This window comes from Polistes canadensis, unplaced genomic scaffold, assembly GCF_001313835.1.
Source record: "Polistes canadensis isolate GaletaPanama2010 unplaced genomic scaffold, ASM131383v1 scaffold_31, whole genome shotgun sequence".
Taxonomy (NCBI): domain Eukaryota; kingdom Metazoa; phylum Arthropoda; class Insecta; order Hymenoptera; family Vespidae; genus Polistes; species Polistes canadensis.
In genome coordinates this window covers 556,625-577,239 of record NW_014569578.1, presented here as the reverse complement: position 1 = coordinate 577,239, position 20,615 = coordinate 556,625, and the positions used below count along the sequence as shown (strand labels likewise).

The 20,615-nt window shown below is 28.5% G+C and overlaps 2 protein-coding genes across 3 annotated transcripts in view; both read left to right on the top strand.

Annotated features, from left to right (window-relative positions):
• The window catches only part of LOC106784179 (cGMP-dependent protein kinase, isozyme 2 forms cD5/T2-like), a 45,707-nt gene extending 32,102 nt beyond the window's left edge, over window positions 1-13,605 (top strand). For both annotated transcript variants that reach the window (XM_014743451.1, XM_014743452.1), the window contains 8 exons: window positions 9,848-10,067; window positions 10,147-10,210; window positions 10,419-10,591; window positions 10,695-10,841; window positions 11,140-11,586; window positions 11,872-12,171; window positions 12,689-12,751; window positions 12,863-13,605. In XM_014743451.1, the coding sequence (XP_014598937.1) occupies window positions 9,848-10,067; window positions 10,147-10,210; window positions 10,419-10,591; window positions 10,695-10,841; window positions 11,140-11,586; window positions 11,872-12,171; window positions 12,689-12,751; window positions 12,863-13,028 (1,580 nt within the window). In that variant the 3' untranslated portion in view covers window positions 13,029-13,605. The remainder of the gene's footprint in view (window positions 1-9,847; window positions 10,068-10,146; window positions 10,211-10,418; window positions 10,592-10,694; window positions 10,842-11,139; window positions 11,587-11,871; window positions 12,172-12,688; window positions 12,752-12,862) is intronic.
• Window positions 13,606-14,457: 852 nt separating this feature from the next.
• On the top strand, window positions 14,458-20,012 carry LOC106784180 (serine/threonine-protein phosphatase 6 regulatory ankyrin repeat subunit A-like). The gene is made up of 16 exons (XM_014743453.1): window positions 14,458-14,576; window positions 14,936-15,060; window positions 15,140-15,400; window positions 15,482-15,674; window positions 15,764-15,953; window positions 16,030-16,276; window positions 16,380-16,494; window positions 16,556-16,872; window positions 16,951-17,143; window positions 17,202-17,366; window positions 17,466-17,824; window positions 17,917-18,071; window positions 18,148-18,426; window positions 18,512-18,753; window positions 18,853-18,982; window positions 19,070-20,012. Exons 1-16 carry the CDS (start codon window positions 14,550-14,552, stop codon window positions 19,180-19,182), a joined length of 3,111 nt encoding a protein of 1,036 aa, XP_014598939.1. The 5' UTR covers window positions 14,458-14,549; the 3' UTR covers window positions 19,183-20,012.
• The last annotated feature ends 603 nt before the right edge of the window (window positions 20,013-20,615 follow it).

Genomic DNA, 20,615 nt, shown 5'->3' with positions numbered 1-20,615 from the left:
AAAATAAGATCACATATGAAGATAATTTTATTACGTAAACAAGCAATAAAAGCCTATCAAACTCTATGGACTATTTCTCCAAAAAAAAAAAAAAAAAAAAAAAAAAAAGAAAAAAAAACTACCAAGACTCGAGTAAGTTCTCTATCCGTATTAGAATGAATTGAAAGAAAAAACAATTGCAGTATAATTCAATAAAAGTTAGAATCGTGTACAAGGATAGTCCTAAACGAAACTTATAATAGTGAGATCTTATAATTAGTGAGTTGAAAGTTACAAACTATACGATTCTAAGAAAATAATAATAGACAATTCATTTATAATTCTTAGTATATACTAATAAATACTATAAGTTATCCAAAATTTATAGAAGTATTCTTTTTAATTTATTAAACTTAACTTTGTGAATGAACTCATTTATAAAGAACATGTGAGAAAAATAGATAGAACTGTCATTTTCGTAACGACCGCTTTTTAAAGTATGCCAAGAAATTACGTAAGAAGTATCAGAATGGGATAATACTTATAGTCATGCTCCGAAAATAGTATTATACATATACATAATACTAAATGAAAATAGATAGTGAATCTTTTTATTAAAAACTTTCAATTATTTGTACGCGATAACGTTCGATTAATATCATAACTTTTACAATATATTCTTCGTTATACAAACATACACTTTCTTAGAAAACTTTCCTTTTTCCATCGACTTATATGTTTGAACTCTCTAACAAAAATTATATACGCGCATACAGATACCCGTAATTATTTTGTCTCGCAATGTTACACGATTTTCACTCTTGTCATAAACGCGCGCTTCCTTGTAGATAAAACAAATTTAAACTATAGAAAAGACTAGATTTTCAACTATAATTTTTGCTTGATGTTACCATTAGTTAATGAAAGAGAAAAAAGTAAGAAAATTAAACGTTGTCTTCGAAATATAATCGACTCGCATTTAGAACGATGACTATTACGAAAATATTTCGTAAGACGAGAGAAACGAAAGTTTCAAGTCACATTTTATTTTCGCAATCAATCCTGTTTTTTTTTTCTTTTTCTTAATTTTTGATTATTATGCATTCTTATAAAATTCGACGATTTAATATAAGGTATATAATGTAATATGATCGATATAAATAATTTTAGGTGTTATGTCATATTTTTTATTTAGAATACTTTTTATATTCGAAGTAAATAAAGAAGAATGATTATTATATAATATAATTATATAATTTACTGTATATATGTGTTAAATAAATTTTCATATAATGGCGAACAAAATTTGAATTATAAAGAATTAAAATATATAACGGAAAGTAAATTTAAACTGATAAAATAAAAATGATTAAAAAAAAAAAGAAAAAAAATCATTCACATAAAGAAAGAAACAGAATGACGAATCTCTTATAACTGTTCGACTTCGTAACACGTTCAATTACCTAGCGATTTTTCTTTGTCATCTCTAATTTGTCATTAATGATTAATCTTCGTTTAGGCTTTGTCATCTTATCTTATATTCTTCTTTTCTACCTTAGCTTATATCTTCTTTGCTACATATTTATACAATAGCGTGCAAAAGCATTAACGCGGACTACATTTTTTTATAACATCCTTTGTTAATTTCTACAAAGTATATGATATTTTATTTCATTTTTGTTGTAAAATATATTTCTAGAGTCTAATACTTTAAAGATATCGTAATACATAATGATTAAATTGGAGTAATATACAAAAAACAATGGACTAACAATAAGTTAGTCCACTGTTATTAAAATTAAATAAATTGTTTATAATTTAGTTTGTGGATAATAATTGTTTATATTATAAAATAAATCATGAAATCAATGTTTTAAACTTTTTGATTTAGTTCATTATCATAATTACCGGCAGGTAAATATATTTTTTGTTTAGTGATTCGACATTTTATCTATAATACAGTTAAATATAACGGAAACTAAATGTTAAATTCAAGTTTTGTAAATGTATTACTTAAACCACTTTCATATTTATGATCCCACACCTACTTACATGAATCTAATGAATTTAAATGAATTTTAAGGAAAGTGGGGGGAAATAGAAGATCACAAAATTGCTTTATTTGATAAGATAAAAAGCTTGAATTATTTTGCATTGTTCTTTTATAAGAGTTAGGCTCGAAATCATTTCGAAACGGGCTTTGAAAGTTATACACGTTGTAGGTTGTTTCGTAATTGATTCTCCAGAACTATCGTTCCGCGATCGTAGTTGGTAGAATAAGTATTACTTAAAGAAATGTCATGTATACTTACCGATGGTGGCCATAGTTGTTGTTGGTTGACGCTTTCAAACGAGTGAATCGAGTTTTAAAAGCTTTCGCATGATCCGGTCTTTCCTACTCGAATCGAGTTTTATCGTTTCGTGATTTCTCTCCTCTTTCGTGATTCACGCTTCGAAAAAATAGATAAATATATACATATACGGTTAATACATTAACATTACCATTAACTCTGTCTACTTTCTTATCTTGTAAAAGGTGTTAACTAACTAAAGACTTACTGTCCATTTCTTTTTTTCTTTACGTCATAAAGAATAAGTGTCTTTAAAAATATGCATAGAAATGAGTCTCAATAGTATAAGTATACTCACTGTGTTAATATAAAACAATTAATATTATTTTTGTAATAGAGATTATTCAAAAGATTATAAAAATTTCTTATAAAAGAGAAATAAAATTTGTGTGTGTGTGTGACATAACTGATAAAAAAAAAATTGGTAATATAAATATATATTATTATACTTTCATATTTTTTTGTTTGTATATTTACATACTTTTATATTGGTAATATATATATATATTATAATCATCTCAAAAGTATTTTAATTGTAAGAGGCACAAAAGAGGAATAACCAAGTACTACTCATAACAAAAATAATTATATCTTTATTATATCTTATGCAAATACAAATACTCTTGTGAGACCAATTTTTAATCGTTTAAGTAACATTATATTTTTTAACAATAAAACGTTTTTCTATTATCAAATTAATATGAATTTGAAAGTATAATAATTCTAAATAAATTTCTGTGTATAACAATTTTGGAGTTTTGCATTACGAGCAAATATCAATTATTTAAATTTACAGGGAGAGCGGATGACTCACAGTATCTGTTTATGTGGTCTCAAATGTATAAATTACTTTAATAAGTAGATTTTAGTTGATTAATGGCATATTACTTAAATGTTAAATAAATATATCTTAAATATTAAATTTATACGAACCTATCTAGATATCTATACAAAATATGTGTATATAAGTATACATGTGTACGAGTCATGAGTATTTGAATAAAGTACACTAATTGGAATTAATTAAATATCATTTATATTTTGTGGTTCGTTATTTCATTTTATTAGGTGTAGAAATTAATTCGGTGCCTTTTAAAAACAAATATATATTATATAAATCTTGCTATCTTGCTTATTAATAGTTTTTGTTTTGACTAGTTGTCAAATGTTTCCCAACTGTTAGTAATTGGTACTTGAATGTTATAAAATAGTGGGCGATTATTTACATTCAAACCAGAATTGTAAAGAATTTAATATCAAAGCATCGAATTTTAATTTTTACACCTATATTTCGAAGATTTATAAGTATATATATATAATCTTTTTACATATTAACGATAATATCATTTTCAACCATAAATTAAACATACGTATCAAAAACATTTAAAGTGTATAATACAAGCCACAATTAATTTCTATATCTTAACAATTATTAGAACTCCCTTTCACATCATTTTTAAAATAAAAACAAATTATTTTTTGTAATGATTGAAATCACTTAAAAAGCATTTTTGTTAGATTTTATCGATTAAAATCATTTCTCTTCTAAAAATCATGAATGTGAAGAATCAGAAGGCGGGTGAGCTTATTATTGTTAGTAGAGTAGAACTTTTGAGTTGTGCTTTGTTCTTGGCTTGCTTCCTGGACGAAATGAGAATCCCTGTTTCGCAAGAGACGACGAGAAGCGGTATTAAAACTGGGACAAGTGCGCAAACCGAGATCACGGTGGCGGCCGCGTATAATCGTGTCAGAAAGTTACGAAACGAGATAGAGGATAAGTAGACAAACGAATGGCTACCCTGCTAGTCACATCCCATCCGACTAATGTTTCTCCAGTCCCTTCTTTTCTCTCAATAATCATATATACTCATTTCCTTTCTCAAATACTCTCTTTGCCATACTTTCTGTTTACATATTTATTCTTTTACTTTTTTTTCTGTATTTCTATTTGTATTTTTATTTATTACCTATTCTCATTATTTTCTCAAACCTTAAATTTGGGTACATTTCTTTACTTACTTTTCTCTTTTTCTCTAAAATCCGATTATTAAAAGAAAAATCATCTTGAAACCTTTCGCTATATAACTTATTGTTAGATTTAAAATTAAGAAAAAAAGGATAAAATTTTGTGTAGGAATTAACACAAATAATTTGATAAAATAAATAAAATATTGACAACATCCAAATTGAACAGTTTTAAATAATTTCAAAGTTAGCCAACAGAAAATCATTTACTATACTTACGAGTATGAATCCTACGATTTATTTGTTAGATCAAATTAAATAATTTTTTGGAATGATTAATGAATTTTTTTTTTAATATTATTTAGTTTGTTTAAATTGTGAAGAATTTCATATCTTTCTTTTAATCAAAATAATATATTCTATTGCACGTTACTTGAAGTCTATATTTTTTCATAATATAAATTATATAATTTAATTAAGCAAACATTTTTAACGTGGTTATGAGCAATAAAATGAATTTATATTTGTCTTTCTCTCCTTTTAATTAACTTACCTAACGAGGATAAGCTCTTTGTATATATATTCAAGTATAAAAAAAGAGAGTGCATCACTTGCAACACGAGTACTCCGAGTGATATGCTCGGAAGATAAAGATATCTCAAGAATATTTTGTTTACTTCACGATATCATACTCTTACTGTATTATGTAAAGCGACTACTAGCAACGACAGCATTTTTCTACCGTGAGAATATTCCCCCCAAACCCCCAACCCCCCCACATTTTTTTCCTTTTATTAAGTGCAGTAATTAATTCGTTGCTTTGATATTAAATTCATTGTATCAAAATCGTCATTTTTTGTTCTCATCGAGGAATTCAGCAGTTGCCTAAAAGATAAACCGAAGTCATCGTAAATAATGATTCTATTTGGAATAATAACGGATGTGTATGATTACTTTATAAATAAATACTAAATTTATTTAAAATGCATCGCGCAAATTACTCTTGTTACACCTAATATTTAACAAATTTATTTTTTCAAAACGAATCAACCTTTTAGTCAAATATTAGTATAACTAGCGTAAGGTAAACAAAAAAATTAACAAGAAAACAAAATATTAATTTCTACGTAATCAAGTTAATCATTTCTTTGGATTAAATATGTAAGGATCGTTGAAGTTTCATTTTATTACAAAAACATTTTAACTCATCGCCGTTAACGATCGTAGGCGTCGCGAATAATTCGCAATTATTTATAAGTATGCTGTATATATAATTTGTACCGCTATTTATTCGACGACATTGATTATGCTATAATTAAGATTTCTTCTAACAATAGGATAGAGGCGATTAATTTACGTCTTTCAAATGAACGCACTATGAATTATTTTTATTACCACCTCATTTTCTCAGATCATCAACCACAGAAAGAAAAAAAAACGAACTTAAGCAAGAAGATCATCCTCGTTATTTTTAATCATCGTTTCTTTCGTAAAACAAAATTGTGCGTATATTAGAGGTCACCAAACAAATCTATACAACGCTTATGGAAAAAAAACATATTTGTATAAATATTCGCGCGAATATTAAATTTATTCAAGGCATCAGGAAATAATAATAATTTAACTTTTGCTTCTCTACAATTAAGAAAGATACTCAAAATAATGGCCATTAAATTTTGCCCAAAATTTATATGTACAAGGAATTATTATTTGGATAACAATGGCCGAAGTATCCAATGGCGGATTGTATCACAAATTTTTAATTTCATCTTTAACTCTTTTTACTGCAATTTACATGCAAGCAGTCGTGCCTAAACATGCAATTTAATTTCTCTTACAATTAATTTCATAGAATAGTGGATAATAATTTGAATTTATAATCAATAGTGATTAAGAGTTGCGGGTTCTCGACCCTTGTCCTAAACAGTGCCCTTGCAAATTCTCATTCAAAAATAGGCTCGGATATTTTAATAATAACGTGACGATGTGCTGTGCCGTCTTGCTGAACAAAAAAAATTCATCACCTTTCGCCGCCATTTTGTCACTGCTATGGACATCATTTGTAGCTATGAGTAAAATTGCGTATATATACATATATATATTTTTTTTTAACGAATTCTATACTTACCAGTACTCTGTCCTTAAATTAGATGATATGGACGATTATAAATTAAAATAAAAATAAAAAAGTGAAAAATATGACATGTTCGAATCGATTGGGAACCGGTTCGAGAACTTAGCGTTACTTTGCTTGGATACATTATATGCGAGGAAGTGAAAGCAACATTTGTTGGGACAATGCAACCCGTGAAGACTGTGCTCCCTTCTCTCTCTCTCTCTCTCTCTCTCTCTCCCTTTCTCTCTCTCTCTCTCTCTCTCTCTCTCTTTTTTTTCCTTTTTTGTTTTTTAATCTTCTTTCTATCTTTATCGTTCTCATTTATTCTCTCCCATCGAACGTGTGTCTCGCTAACGTACAAATCACATCAACCGATTCAAAATCATATTTTAAATATGAGCGATCGCTCGAGCCTAGTTCCTTCCTCTCTCTTTTTTTATATTCTCTTTTTTGTTTTCTTATTAACTCTCCATAACGCCATATGTAATTTTAAACTCATATACAGGATATTCCAATAGGTTGTATAAGTATGTTCTTATAATTATAGAATAATAGGAAAACTTCAGATAAGTTATTTCAATCAAAGATTTATTCTTCTCTTTTGGTTTCATAATTAAAGCATTGCATTTAAACGAGCTTAATAAACAATTTATAATTAAATTTTCGTACATAGAATTTCTCCAATAATAATTGTAATAAAGCGCGCATTAAATACCTTTTTTAAAAAAAATCCTTATAAAAAATTATGGGCGAATTAATTTTCATCGAAACCATTTTAAACAAATACAAATATTTGGATCTTTTGAAACACAATTTGATAAAAAGTACTACAAAAATGAACGTTCGCGCTGGTTTTAAATTTTACCAGGACAACGATTCCAAAAACAAATCACGTATTTTTCAAGAATACTTATTATGTAATTGTCCACAAGTTTTGAATCTTTCATCACAGTCATCGAACTTAAACTTTACTGAAAACCTATAGAATGAGTCAGATCGTAATATACGAAAAAAACACCAAAAAGATCGAAAGAGGAACTAAAATATGTTTAACAGAAAAATGGGAACGGATGCCAGTAGATTATTTAAAGAAAATTATTTGGAACATACCAACGCGATTGCAACATGTTTTTAAATAAAAAGGAAATCCAACGAAATATTAGAATTACCTACTAAAATTTTATTTACTTTTATTAATAACTTGTATATAAAAATAATGTTCTCTCAAATATCCGAATATTTTTGCGATATTAAAAGTAAACCATTTTTCATTTTTGTTACGTGTTATATAGAAAATTATGTTAATTAAATAAATGAAATTTATATTTTTCTGACAACTAAAAAAATGGTACTACTTTGTATATATTATATGCCTGCAAAGTTGTTCAAAGTTAAACAAACAATTTCTAAAGTATCCAATATTCATACATCTGTTTTATTTGATTATTTTTCGCCATAAAAATTTATTATTTATTTGCATAAGTTCAATTTTATATAAGTTTTTCTTTTTTTCTTTTACACCAAACAAAGGGGATAATTTTAGTCGTATCTTCGTATTAAAAAATAAACAAAAAAAAAAAACTACAAAAAATCGAGAGATTCACACGGTCAGTTTATTTTTATTTACTTTTTTCGCTCGACCTCGATATTTCTTTTTCTTCATCTAGAAATTTCGCATAATTTTGCGAGGCAAGTTTTATATATGCCAGAGGGGGAATGCATATCTTCCGCAAAACAAACGTCGTACAACAACATCCGTGAAGTGAGTAAAACGATAAAGCTTGTTATCGTCTAACAGAAACGTTTACTTCTCAACACTCAATCTTTCACACGACTTCCCTGATCGCTCTATCCAAGAAACGAAATATTTTGTTTGGAATTCATAACGAAAGATAATCCTTAAAAAATAAATAATCCTAATCAATTTATATATAATTTAATATTCTCGATATAGAGACAATCATTGAGATTAATTTTTTCGTATTGATGAAGATATATTTTGTGAAAATTAAAAGACAGGTGTTTATTTTTATACCTCGTAAAAATGATGAAGCCGAATAAAATTAAATAATGAGAACGATTACAAACGATTAGTTTCTTGTTATCGTAACGAAATGCATTTAAAAGAACAAACGTGTGCGATCTTGGTTACGATCTTAACGAATCGTAAATTAACTTACGAAGCTTTGTTTATTATTAACAGCTCGTGAATCTTGTAAGATATGTTTTCGGATTCAAAAAGAGAGAAGGTCGACACGGCCACTGAATTTTCGATAAGTGAAAGTAAACCCAAACGCTATTAACATATTTTCGATGACTCATTACAGACTCTGAGTTTTTATACTTGACATCAGATTACGAACAAGTCTATAAGTATAACGATTTCACGTAATTATTAACTACTAAAAGGATAACAAAAGTGGTCTTTCCGGTCGTTTTATAACTCACGGAAACGCAATGGATTTTATTGACTGGTTATTATACAACGATCTGAAATCCAATTACTCGATCTAAATCCAAATATACATTAGAATGTTATTAATTTAATTTAAAACAGAAAAAATTAGATATCATGTTGAGTTGTTAAACAAATATATAAGATAATTGTACTGTTAATCAGATTAATGGATTAAATGGAAATAAACAAATTTGCTTAATTAATATTATAATTTATAATATTTACATTACAAAATTATATTCGTATAATAAATTTTCTTATAATTCTTTATCTTAATCAACTTTCAAAATTACCAGCATGTTATTACAAAAAGAATTGAATTCCAAAGATTTATTTGAATCAAAATATAATACAAAAATCTTACTTATTGTTAGTAAGATTAGAAAAATGTAGCTACGATACGGATTTTATTTATTAAAATCAATCAAGATCATTAAGAAAATCGCATTCGTATATATTTTGTTTTCATTCTCACGAAAGTATTTATGTATGTATTTATACGAGTAAAAGAAATAGAACTCATTGACATTTCGTTTGAAAATATTTGTACAACATCTAAAAACCGATTACGCGAGAGATCGAAGATATATCTTGATATTTCGTATTAATATTAGTACAAATTAGTTAATCGTTTACTTAATACCTTCCATTTCATTACGTACAATACAATGAATCTCCGTTATATACGTGAGCAGAAAGTCAGCCAGGTTACCGGATGCGTTCCTGAATGAGCCCATTGTTAATGGCAAAGATTGCTCCTGAAAGATATGATTGCTCGTTTTTCCGGTCTTAAGTGTATTTTAAAAAAAAGAAAATAAGAAGGCGAAAAGTTATCTGACTAAAGATGAAAATTTGTATACAAGTTTTAATTAAATCCACGAATAATATACATTCCACGTTACTTATGTTAGCCTTTGCATTTTGATCATTAACATTATATTATTATTAACAAACTATCTTGTAATTTATTGTTTACAGAGGGTAAAGTTGAAGTTTCGAGAGATGGAAAATATTTGAGCAATTTAACTCCAGGCAAGGTCCTTGGTGAATTAGCAATCCTTTATAATTGTAAAAGAACAGCAACGATAACTGCTGCAGTTGACTGTAGACTATGGGCAATAGACAGGCAAAGTTTTCAAACTATTATGATGAGGACAGGCCTCACAAAACAGGCCGAATATACCGACTTTTTAAAGAGGTAAGTCACTGTTTTAAACCTCGTTTTTTAAAAAAGAAAAATAATATCAGCTTAAATAATTTTTCGTTTTGTTTTTTAGTGTACCTATTTTCAAGAATTTACCTGACGAAGCTTTGACAAAAATTACCGATGTTTTAGAAGAAGTAAGTAAATACTTGTTTACAACATAATGACAAATTTGTATTAGGTGTAGCAATTAATTCGGTGCCTTTTAAATAAATTAAGTGCTTATTTATGAATATTGAATTTAATATCAAAGCAACGAATTAATTGTTATACCTAATAATTATAATTTTTAAAATATATACGTATTTAAATTATTAATATTTTTCTTTTGTTTTTTTTTTAAAGACCACCTACAACAACGGCGATTATATAATTAGACAAGGTGCCAGGGGTGATACCTTTTTCATTATTAGTAAAGGACAAGTACGAGTTACCATGAAGCAGAAAGATTCCGCAGAAGATAAATTTATTAGAACGTTACGCCGTGGTGACTTTTTCGGAGAAAAAGCTTTGCAAGGGTAAAAACACATTGACTTTAAATTTTTGTTTATGTTTTATTAAATAACAAAACATAAATCTTCATAATCTTTGATTTTTATTAATACGTGTTTCGATATATAGCGATGACCTGAGAACTGCAAACATCATTGCAAACGATGTCGATGGTGTCACTTGTTTAGTCATAGATCGTGAAACTTTCAACCAATTGATCTCTCCTTTGGACGAGATAAGGAAGAAATACGAAGATGAACTCGTGGAAAGACGAAGGTCAGTCCTCCAAATATTTTATACTATGTTTTTGTTAATGTTCCACAAAAAAAAGAAATATATATAAAAAATGTATAATTTAATTACTTAATCGCGACATTGATAATACTACAATTGTTATTCCATGCTTGCGTTTTGGAATAGGAAAACAAAACGTATGAAGGATAGTAGTAAGTTTGATATATATTTTTAAAATCAAGATTACTCGATGTATTAAAGTTTACTTAGCATGACAATAATAATATATTTAGACGATATATTCATTTTATAATAATATAAATTATATGCAATTATTTAGATTGGACGATGAATTCCAAAATGTTCAATTGCACCATCTACGACGGATTGCTACCCTTGGGGTTGGTGGATTTGGTCGTGTCGAATTAGTTCAAATAGCTGATGACAGCTCCCGAGCGTTTGCTCTTAAACAGATGAAAAAGGCACAAATAGTCGAAACCCGACAGCAACAACATATAATGTCGGAGAAACGTATAATGAATGAAACGAACTGTGACTTTATTGTCAAGCTATATAAAACGTTCAAAGACGATAAGTATTTGTATATGTTAATGGAAGTCTGCCTAGGTGGAGAGCTTTGGACAGTTCTCAGAGACAGGGGACACTTTGATGATCCTACTACTCGATTTTACACTGCATGCGTCGTTGAAGCTTTCGACTATTTACATTCACGAAATATCATTTATCGTGATCTCAAACCGGAGAATCTTCTACTTGATAATGAAGGGTAAGAATATACACGTCGTATGTTTATTAAGCATAAATAACTCTTTTAAATCTCATCCAGTGAAAGTTAAATAGTAAAGGTGTCATGATTTAAAAATGGACATAAAATGAAGTATACTTATCGGGGATCTATAATAATAAATCTTCGTCAAAATACTTACTTACTTTCATTGAACTCTTACGTTGCGTTATATAATGTATCTTCAGGTGACTGTAACTATCAATCACTGGAAGAAAATCTTGAATTGTAAACCATAATCGATAATGTTTTTATTTCTTCTTATAGATATGTCAAAGTTGTGGACTTTGGATTTGCTAAAAGATTAGATCATGGAAAGAAGACATGGACTTTCTGCGGTACACCTGAATACGTTGCACCGGAAGTTATCCTTAATAGAGGTCACGATATAAGCGCCGACTATTGGTCTCTTGGTGTCCTTATGTTTGAACTTCTTACTGGAGCGCCGCCTTTCACTGGTTCTGATCCTATGAAAACTTACAATATTATTTTAAAAGGCATTGATACCATCGACTTTCCGAAGATCATAACACGTAACGCTTCTGTCCTCATTAAAAAACTTTGCAGGTAATCTTCGTACTATTATTGCATATATAATACATTTCAATCATTGGCGACTCGTAGCTTGCAATTGTGGGACTGCTGCAACTCTTTCGAAATATATTTTATTATATACGCTGTAAATACAATAAATAAGTGTTTGGAAAGAATATCAAAATTATAGTAATAAAATATTGTTTATTGTCAATAAAATTATATAGGTGAATATAATTCAAAATTACTATAACTTTTTCCTTGGTATTTGTGTAACTATCGAAAAAATGATGAAATTGCATGACGGACATTACCGCATTACTCTAATATCTTGCATTTCACGTGCATTTGATTACTCGTCAAGACGGATTGTAATTATTATTAATAAAAAATGTGAGAATTGTTGTCTAAGATGATAAAATAAAATATAAATAAATTATTAAATATTTTCTCTTACATGTCGAGTAAAATTGAGGATGCTGCAGTCTCGCAATGCCTATGCACGAGACACCTTCAATTGAAATCAATTAAAACATTGAATATTTTTCAGAGATAATCCAGCGGAACGGCTCGGCCACCAGAAAGGAGGCATTAGCGAAATTCAAAAGCACAAGTAAAAAAAATCACTAGATATCATTGAAATTTCATATATAGACAATCCAAAACAGTAAACGTTGCGGTAATTATTGTTCTAATTATATTTGTTGTTTCATTATTTGTTTAGATGGTTCGATGGCTTCAATTGGGAAGGCCTAAGACTACGAACATTAGATCCACCGATTAGACCTCGTATTCGTGCACCTATTGATACTTCAAACTTCGACGATTACCCACCAGACACTGATCCAACACCCCCAGATGATCTTTCCGGATGGGACGCTGATTTTTAATAACATTAATGCGAATATCACAAAATATAAAATGTTCCAATTTGTTTGACGCGAGTATTTCCTAATACATTAAGCCATATTTGACGGGGATGTAACAATAATCTGGAATGTATTAAGAATTGTTTGATGTGCAAAGATTATATGAAAATCATATTGATCGTTCTGTTGACATGATTAAACGATTAAATCTACATGTCGCATCGCACATCTAATGATTCTTATTGAATTAGATTAGATTTTAATTCCTATGATTTTAATGTAGTTAAATTTAATTAAAAATTTTAAATTAAATTCAGTAATAATAATAATAATAATAAATTCTTAATGATTTTATATATGTATAACACAAAACTGTTCTTAATCAATTTGTAAACAAATTTATTTTATCAACAAAATATTTATAAATAATAAGTCATACGTATTGCAATGTTAATAATAACGCGCGCCTAGATAACAAAATAATTACCAATGTAAATTCATCTGACCATACAAGTTGTATGTACATACGATCTTATAGAACTTAAAATAAGCATTAACAATAACATTATTATAAAAAAAAAATACACATTATGCTGTTGATTTTTAATCGAATTTTAAATCTATAACATCTCATCATGCAAAACCTCTTTGTTTTACGCAATAACATTCCTCAAATTCATTTATGTTTGAAAGTTTTTTTATTCCATTGTTAATATTCCTTTTCTTTTAATTTCATCAATAAATTATGTTGTGTTTGAAAATATTTAAATTATTTAACAGTATTTATCAAGTTTACTTAAAATTTATGTAAGAAAAGAGTTTTTAAATTTATTTATTATTTAAAAAATATATAACTCATTTTGTCTGTCTTTATATATTGTTTGAAAATGTATTTTTTAAAATACATATAGAAAATATATTTGCATGTTTTATAAGATACATTATAGAAAAAAGATTATGTAAATACTGTAAGAACGTTATAAAAAAAAACTATTCGCGAAAATAGTTCAAAAGAAGTATTCCCCATTTTAATCCTTTCACTGTCTATGAGATATTTATACAGTTAATTATTTCAAAATTTAATGAATTTCTTATAAACGTATTGTAAATTAGAAGAATAAATATAAATAAAATCAATTATTAAAAAGAATATATATATATTTGTTATATTGGTTTTTCTAATTGAAAAATACAACTATTAAAAAATTGTTCCTTATTGTTTTATATGTGTGACATTTATTATAGATATCGATCTGTTCAATTAGAAGTATTTATAAGAAAGTAAGAAAATATTTAAAAAAAACCTAATAAAAAGAATTAAGAAATATTTTTAACATTAATTTGGATTTATTTAAAAAAACAAAATAAAGACAAAATTGATGGAACACTTATATACACGCATGTGTATTTAAAATATCATATAAAATATTTAAGTATGCACAGACGTTAGTATGACTCACAGGATAATGTCAATTGTCTACGATGCTGCAACTATGATTTTATAAGCGTTTTAGTATCGGTAAAACTCAAAAAGGACTAATCATGAACGAACATGATTTACGTGATGGGGTAAATGATATTTTTTATTTAATTTAACACAATTTAATACAATTCATTTCGATATCCTTTAATATTAGATGCACTTCTTATAGGTTAGGTTTATATGTCATACATTAAATACATATTTCATTCAAATTTGTTAATTTTATTTCTAATACAACTAAATCGTAGATATTTATATTCATATTGATATTTTATTATTACAGTCTTATTCATTTCAATTGTTTAATTTAAAGTCTCAATATTTTTCAAATTAACCTCAACGTGAACAATGTTTTAAATAAAATTTTCTTACAATTTCATTTCATTTAATAAAATGCCATTATTAACAGTTATATAAATGACGGATATGATTTATTTATTTATAGCCACCATTATTACAAGCAATATTTCATGGAGATCTAGACGAAGTTCGTACATTATTATCAAAACAAGAGGATATTAATTGGGCAGATCATGAACAACGTTCACTTTTACATGCAGCAGCATATACGTATGTATTATTTCCAATAGCTCATCTATTAATCAATTATTTCCGCGAAATGTAATATAATTTATAAATATTTTTATAGAGGAGATTCAAGTATCGTAGAAACTTTATTATTACATGGAGCATCAGTCAATGTTAAAGATAAAAAATGGTTAACACCATTACACAGAGCTTGTTGTTCAAACAAGCCTACTGTAGTAGATGTATTATTAAAATACAAAGCAGATGTAAACAATAGAGATCGAAGTTGGCAAACACCGTTACATGTGGCAGCCGCAAATAATTCTGTAGAATGTGTAGAACTTATGATCCCTTATGTGTTAAATATCAATGTAACAGACAGGTTTGTATTGCTCATAAAACATTCTTATGAATTATAAGTCTACTTGAATAATTTATTTAATATTTTTGTTCTTTTCTGTAGGGGTGGAAGAACAAGCTTACATCATGCTGCATATAACGGTCATTTAGAAATGGTCGAATGTTTGATTCAGGCTTGTTGCGTAGTAAATGCAGCTGATAAAAAAGACAGAAGAGCTTTGCATTTTGCAGCATATATGGGCTATGACAAAATTGTCAAATTATTAATTGAAAAGGGAGCTGACGTAGATGTTAAAGTAACATATATAATTCAATTACACTTCATTACTTGAAAGTATATTAGTGTTTCTTAGGATTACATTGTTTTTTATTTCTCTGTGTTAAGGATCGTGATTTATATACTCCACTACATGCTGCTGCTGCATCTGGCAATGTTGAATGCATGCATGCCCTTATCAAAGGTGGAGCAGACATTGAGTCAAAAAATGTATATGGCAATACACCTTTACATATTGCTTGTTTAAATGGACATGTAGATGCAGTTTCAGAACTCATTAGCAATAATGTTAATATAGGTATAGAATTATTTTATATTGATGCACATTTCAATTTTATACTTGATTACTAACATATACTATTCTGATTATTTAGAAGTTACAAATTACCAGGGTCAAACACCGCTTCATATTGCTGCTGCTAGTACACACGGCGTTCAATGTTTAGAAACGTTATTACATGCAGGATTAAGAATAGATGTTCAATCAGCAGATGGACGCACACCATTGCACATGACTGCGATTCATGGCAGATTTACTCGTTCAAAAAGTTTACTAGACGCAGGTGCATCGCCTAATATAAATGACAAAAATGGAAATACTGCCTTACATATTGCTGCTTGGTATGAAAATAAATTGTTCTTTATTGATATTTTGTTAATAACTATACTTACATTTAATTTATATATATTTATTTAATTCATCTATAATCAATTATAAACAAAGGTTTGGACATGAGTGTTTGACCACAACATTACTTGAATATGGAGCATCTCCAGCAGCTCGTAACACAACTCAACGTACGCCTTTACATCTTAGTTGTTTAGCGGGTCACATAGAAGTAAGTTTTTATTTAATTAGAAAATTTAATTAAATTATACTTAATTCTATTCTCATAACAGGTTTGCAGAAAGTTATTGCAAGTTGATAGTGAACTTATAGACTCAAAGGATTCAGGAGGTAGAACACCATTACATTTGGCAGCATTAAAGGGTTCTGTAGTTTGTCTTGATTTATTGTTATCTAGTGGAGCAAATTTTAGATTAACCGATAACGAAAATAAATTAGCTTTACATTTAGCTGCTGGTCAGGGTCACTACTTTTGTGTTTTTACTTTGGTCGGATTTGGTAGTGATTCTAATACCCAAGACTCAAATGGTGCTACACCTCTTCATTTAGCTGCAGCAGCAACCAATTGTTCATCAAATTCTTGTGCACAGTGTGTAGTTGTTTTATCAATCATTAAGAAATATGTATATTCAAAGTTCTGTTTTATGTATTTTTTTTAATCCTTCAGGTGTGTGGAATATTTATTAAAACATAGAGCAGATCCGCAATTAGGTGACAATCGTGGATTTACACCAATGCATTATGCAGTAACTGCTGGTAATCAATCAGCATTAGAATCACTGTTACAAGCCACACTACCAGCTATAGCTGCTGCCAAAAAAGAATCACAGTTACCCTTACTTACACCATTACATCTTGCGGTAAGACAAAAAAATATTTCATTAAATTTCAAGTAATATAAAATCATTTTTCAAATAGGCATACCATGGTCACAGTGAAATACTGAGGTTATTATTACCTTTATTTCCAAATACTAATATCAAAGAGGATAGTGGTAAAACGCCATTAGATTTAGCATCTTATAAAGGTCATGAAATATGTGTTCAAATGTTATTAAATTCCGGTGCTTCAGTTGCTGTTGAAGTAAGTTAAAATAGTTTACAATATAAATATTAAAATGATTTCGTTTATAACATATTCCTCTTGTTACTTGTATGCAACGTGGATTTATTTTATTCGAAGGATTCTGTTACTAAACGTACACCAGTACACTGTGCAGCGGCTACAGGTCATACTAAATGTTTACAACTTTTATTGGAAAAAACAGAAGATTTAAGTGTAATAAATCGTTATGATGCAAAACGACGGACAGCTTTAATCTTAGCTGTAGCTAATAGTAGAACGGAATGTGCAAGTTTACTTTTGAAATACAATGCAGATTGCAACTTACCTGATATGGATAAACATACGCCATTGTTTCGAGCAGTGGTCAATCCGAAAGATCAAGATATAGTAGATATGTTGTTATCACATGGAGCTCGCGTGGCCATTCAGGATACAAATGGAAAGACACCATTGCATTTAGCTGCTGCATGTGGAAGGTAAAAATATGTAAGCCTTTAATTAAAATTAAGATGTCTAACATGTATTTTTCTTCCTTTTTTCTTTTGCTTATTATAATCTATATTGATAGATTAAAAGCTTTAGCTGCATTAATTAACGCTGATCCAGTGGCAGCAACCTTAAAAGATGATCAAGGTTGCATTGTACTTCATTGGGCTTGTTACAATGGAAATTCTAATTGTGTAGAATATCTCTTAGAACAAAATGTTATTGATTCCTTAGAGGGTATGCATTATATTCCTTTGAAACAATAGATCATCGAGAACATGATATCTATGAATTATTTTTTCTATACTTCCAGGTAATCCTTTTTCTGCTGTTCATTGTGCTGCATATCAAAATTCCGCGCATTGCTTGGATATGCTGATAAATAAATTTGGTGGACAGGTAGTTGCATCGTTAAGAGATACTCCAGGTGGTCGACTTCCTTTACACGTTGCCGCTAGCGCAGGATCTGTTGAATGTGCACGACTTATTTTAAGTTCCGTTGGACCTGAATCAGCTGGGGTAGAGGACTTAGATCATTATGGTCGAACGCCACTACTGTGCGCTGCTGTTAATGGACAATGCAATGCTATCGGTAATTAGTTGTAAAAAAATTAATTCAAAACGAACAATGTTTTTTTGTCAATTATTTATGATAATAAAAATTATTGTAATAATAGAACTGTTACTCGAGTGGAAAGCTAATGTTCGTGCCGTTGATGCCAATAAGAATACAGCATTGCACTTAGCTTGCCAAAGACGTCACTCTTCTGCTGCTTTACTCCTTTTAGACTGGATTGCTTCAAGTAGTTGCTTAGAAAATGCTCAACAATTACAAGAACAACGTGTAGCAGTTATTAATATGACTAACAAACAACAGAGAACTCCTTTGCATTTAGCAGCAAGAAATGGTCTCGTAAGGGTAAGAATATAGGTTTATCGAAATGAATGATTTTTTCATTATAACAATGTTTGCATTATCATTTTTTAAACAATATACACACAGGCTATTTTATTATAGGTAACAAGAAAATTACTTGAATTAGGAGCAAGCGTTATTGCTGTAGACGCAGAGGGTCTTACACCAGCACTTGCATGTGCTCCGAGTCCAGCGGTAGCACGTTGTTTGGCTACTATACTTGCCGCTCATGGTAAATTTTTAAATCTTAAAAAAATCTAATATCAAAAAAATAACAAATTGACTTTTTCTTTTTTATATTTTGCTTTTTTGTGTTCAGGTCAACATTGGGAAACAACTCAACATTCACCGTCTATACAACAAACGTCAGAAGTTTATTTGAATGGGAGAAGTGGGGATTCACAACACAGTTCAGACTCGGAATTCTACTGACAGCAGGTAACACGCTTAGAACATCAAGCGTATCAAGATATAAATGCTGGTTCCATTCATGGTGACATTGAAACTGCCAGATTACTTTGGGCAAGCTGTTGGCTTTTTTCAGTTTTTGCATAATAATTCCTAGTTGTTGAAAGTAGGCAATACCGATGTGATAGTTAGCCTCAAACAAAAATTATCATGACAATACCCGTATTCACCCTATTAAAGCATTGAACCTACTCATTTCACAGGTAATTGATAATAAAAAATATCAATGATTATGTTTTTAAAATTTAAACGATCGGTTATTTAAACTTTTGTTGATAAGATAACATAAAAGCAAAAATAAGAAATAATTTCTATGCGTTGTACAAACGATAATTCTAAAATATCCTATTAAACATTTTATACAAGCAAAACTAAACAATTATATTGTAAAATGGTTTAAATAGTGCAAGAACTTTGAAACGGCTAGTTTAGAGTTAAGCTAATCGTGTGCCACACATTTGGCTTATAAGAAAATATTTTTTAAAGTAGTTATTATATTTTCTTAATTTTTAGATAAAATTATTACCGATTGTCAGTAAAAGAAATGTGGTAATTACACTCTATATATCTTATCAATTTTGTGTATTTACAAGTGACATAACAAAAAGAAGAATGTTGTTGAAATTAAGGAAATATTGATAACGCAGCCAAAAAAAAAAAAAAATAAAAAGAAAAAAGGGAAAAAAAGAAGAAGATATAAATTTAACAAAATTGTAGAATAATAAGATTATTTCGTACATGTATTATTGCCTATTCTAAATAGATCAAATAAATACCTTTTTTATTGTTCATTTGAAATAAAACTGAAGTGAACCTTATTGTTATAGAAATACATTTAGAATTAACGATTCCATATGTAAAAATGAAAAATTTAATTTTATTATATCATTTAAATATTTCTAATATAATTTATTTATCTAGAGAATCCCAAAAACAAGTAAGAAATACATATTAAGTCCTATTCTAATTGTTTCAACGGTATATTTGCTGTGCCTTTAAGAACAACTTTTAAAAAACAATGATAAATTTATTTTTTCTTTAAAATCTCATAACAATGTTTGTTACTAAAATAAATGAACAAAAACTCACTAAGGTAGATATATCGACGAGGAATCTCAAAAGCAATTTTTTATAATATATTATTAAGTCCTATTGTACATGTTTGTCCATTCATGTTAATGGGATTATTTCATCAATGCAGACTACTATGTACAGATATAATAGGACAATATAATAGGAGTAAATATTCAGCTATTTTCTTAGTCGTTTATAGTAAAGCTTAAACTGCCTAATGATGAATATTGGACCGTAAATTGTAATATTTAGGAACGACAAATGCATGTTTTTTTTTCTTTTTTTTTTTGGCATTGATTTTAATCAACACGTAGAATACTTTT

What these genes read in the sequence shown, in the direction of transcription:
- LOC106784180 (XM_014743453.1), top strand. Translation starts at nt 14,550, where the DNA reads ATGAACGAACATGATTTACGTGATGGG. An exon ending in TGTTATTGATTCCTTAGAGG is followed by an intron (nt 18,072 to 18,147) that starts GTATGCATTATA and finishes CTATACTTCCAG; the next exon opens with GTAATCCTTTTTCTGCTGTT. An exon ending in CAAGAAATGGTCTCGTAAGG is followed by an intron (nt 18,754 to 18,852) that starts GTAAGAATATAG and finishes ATTTTATTATAG; the next exon opens with GTAACAAGAAAATTACTTGA.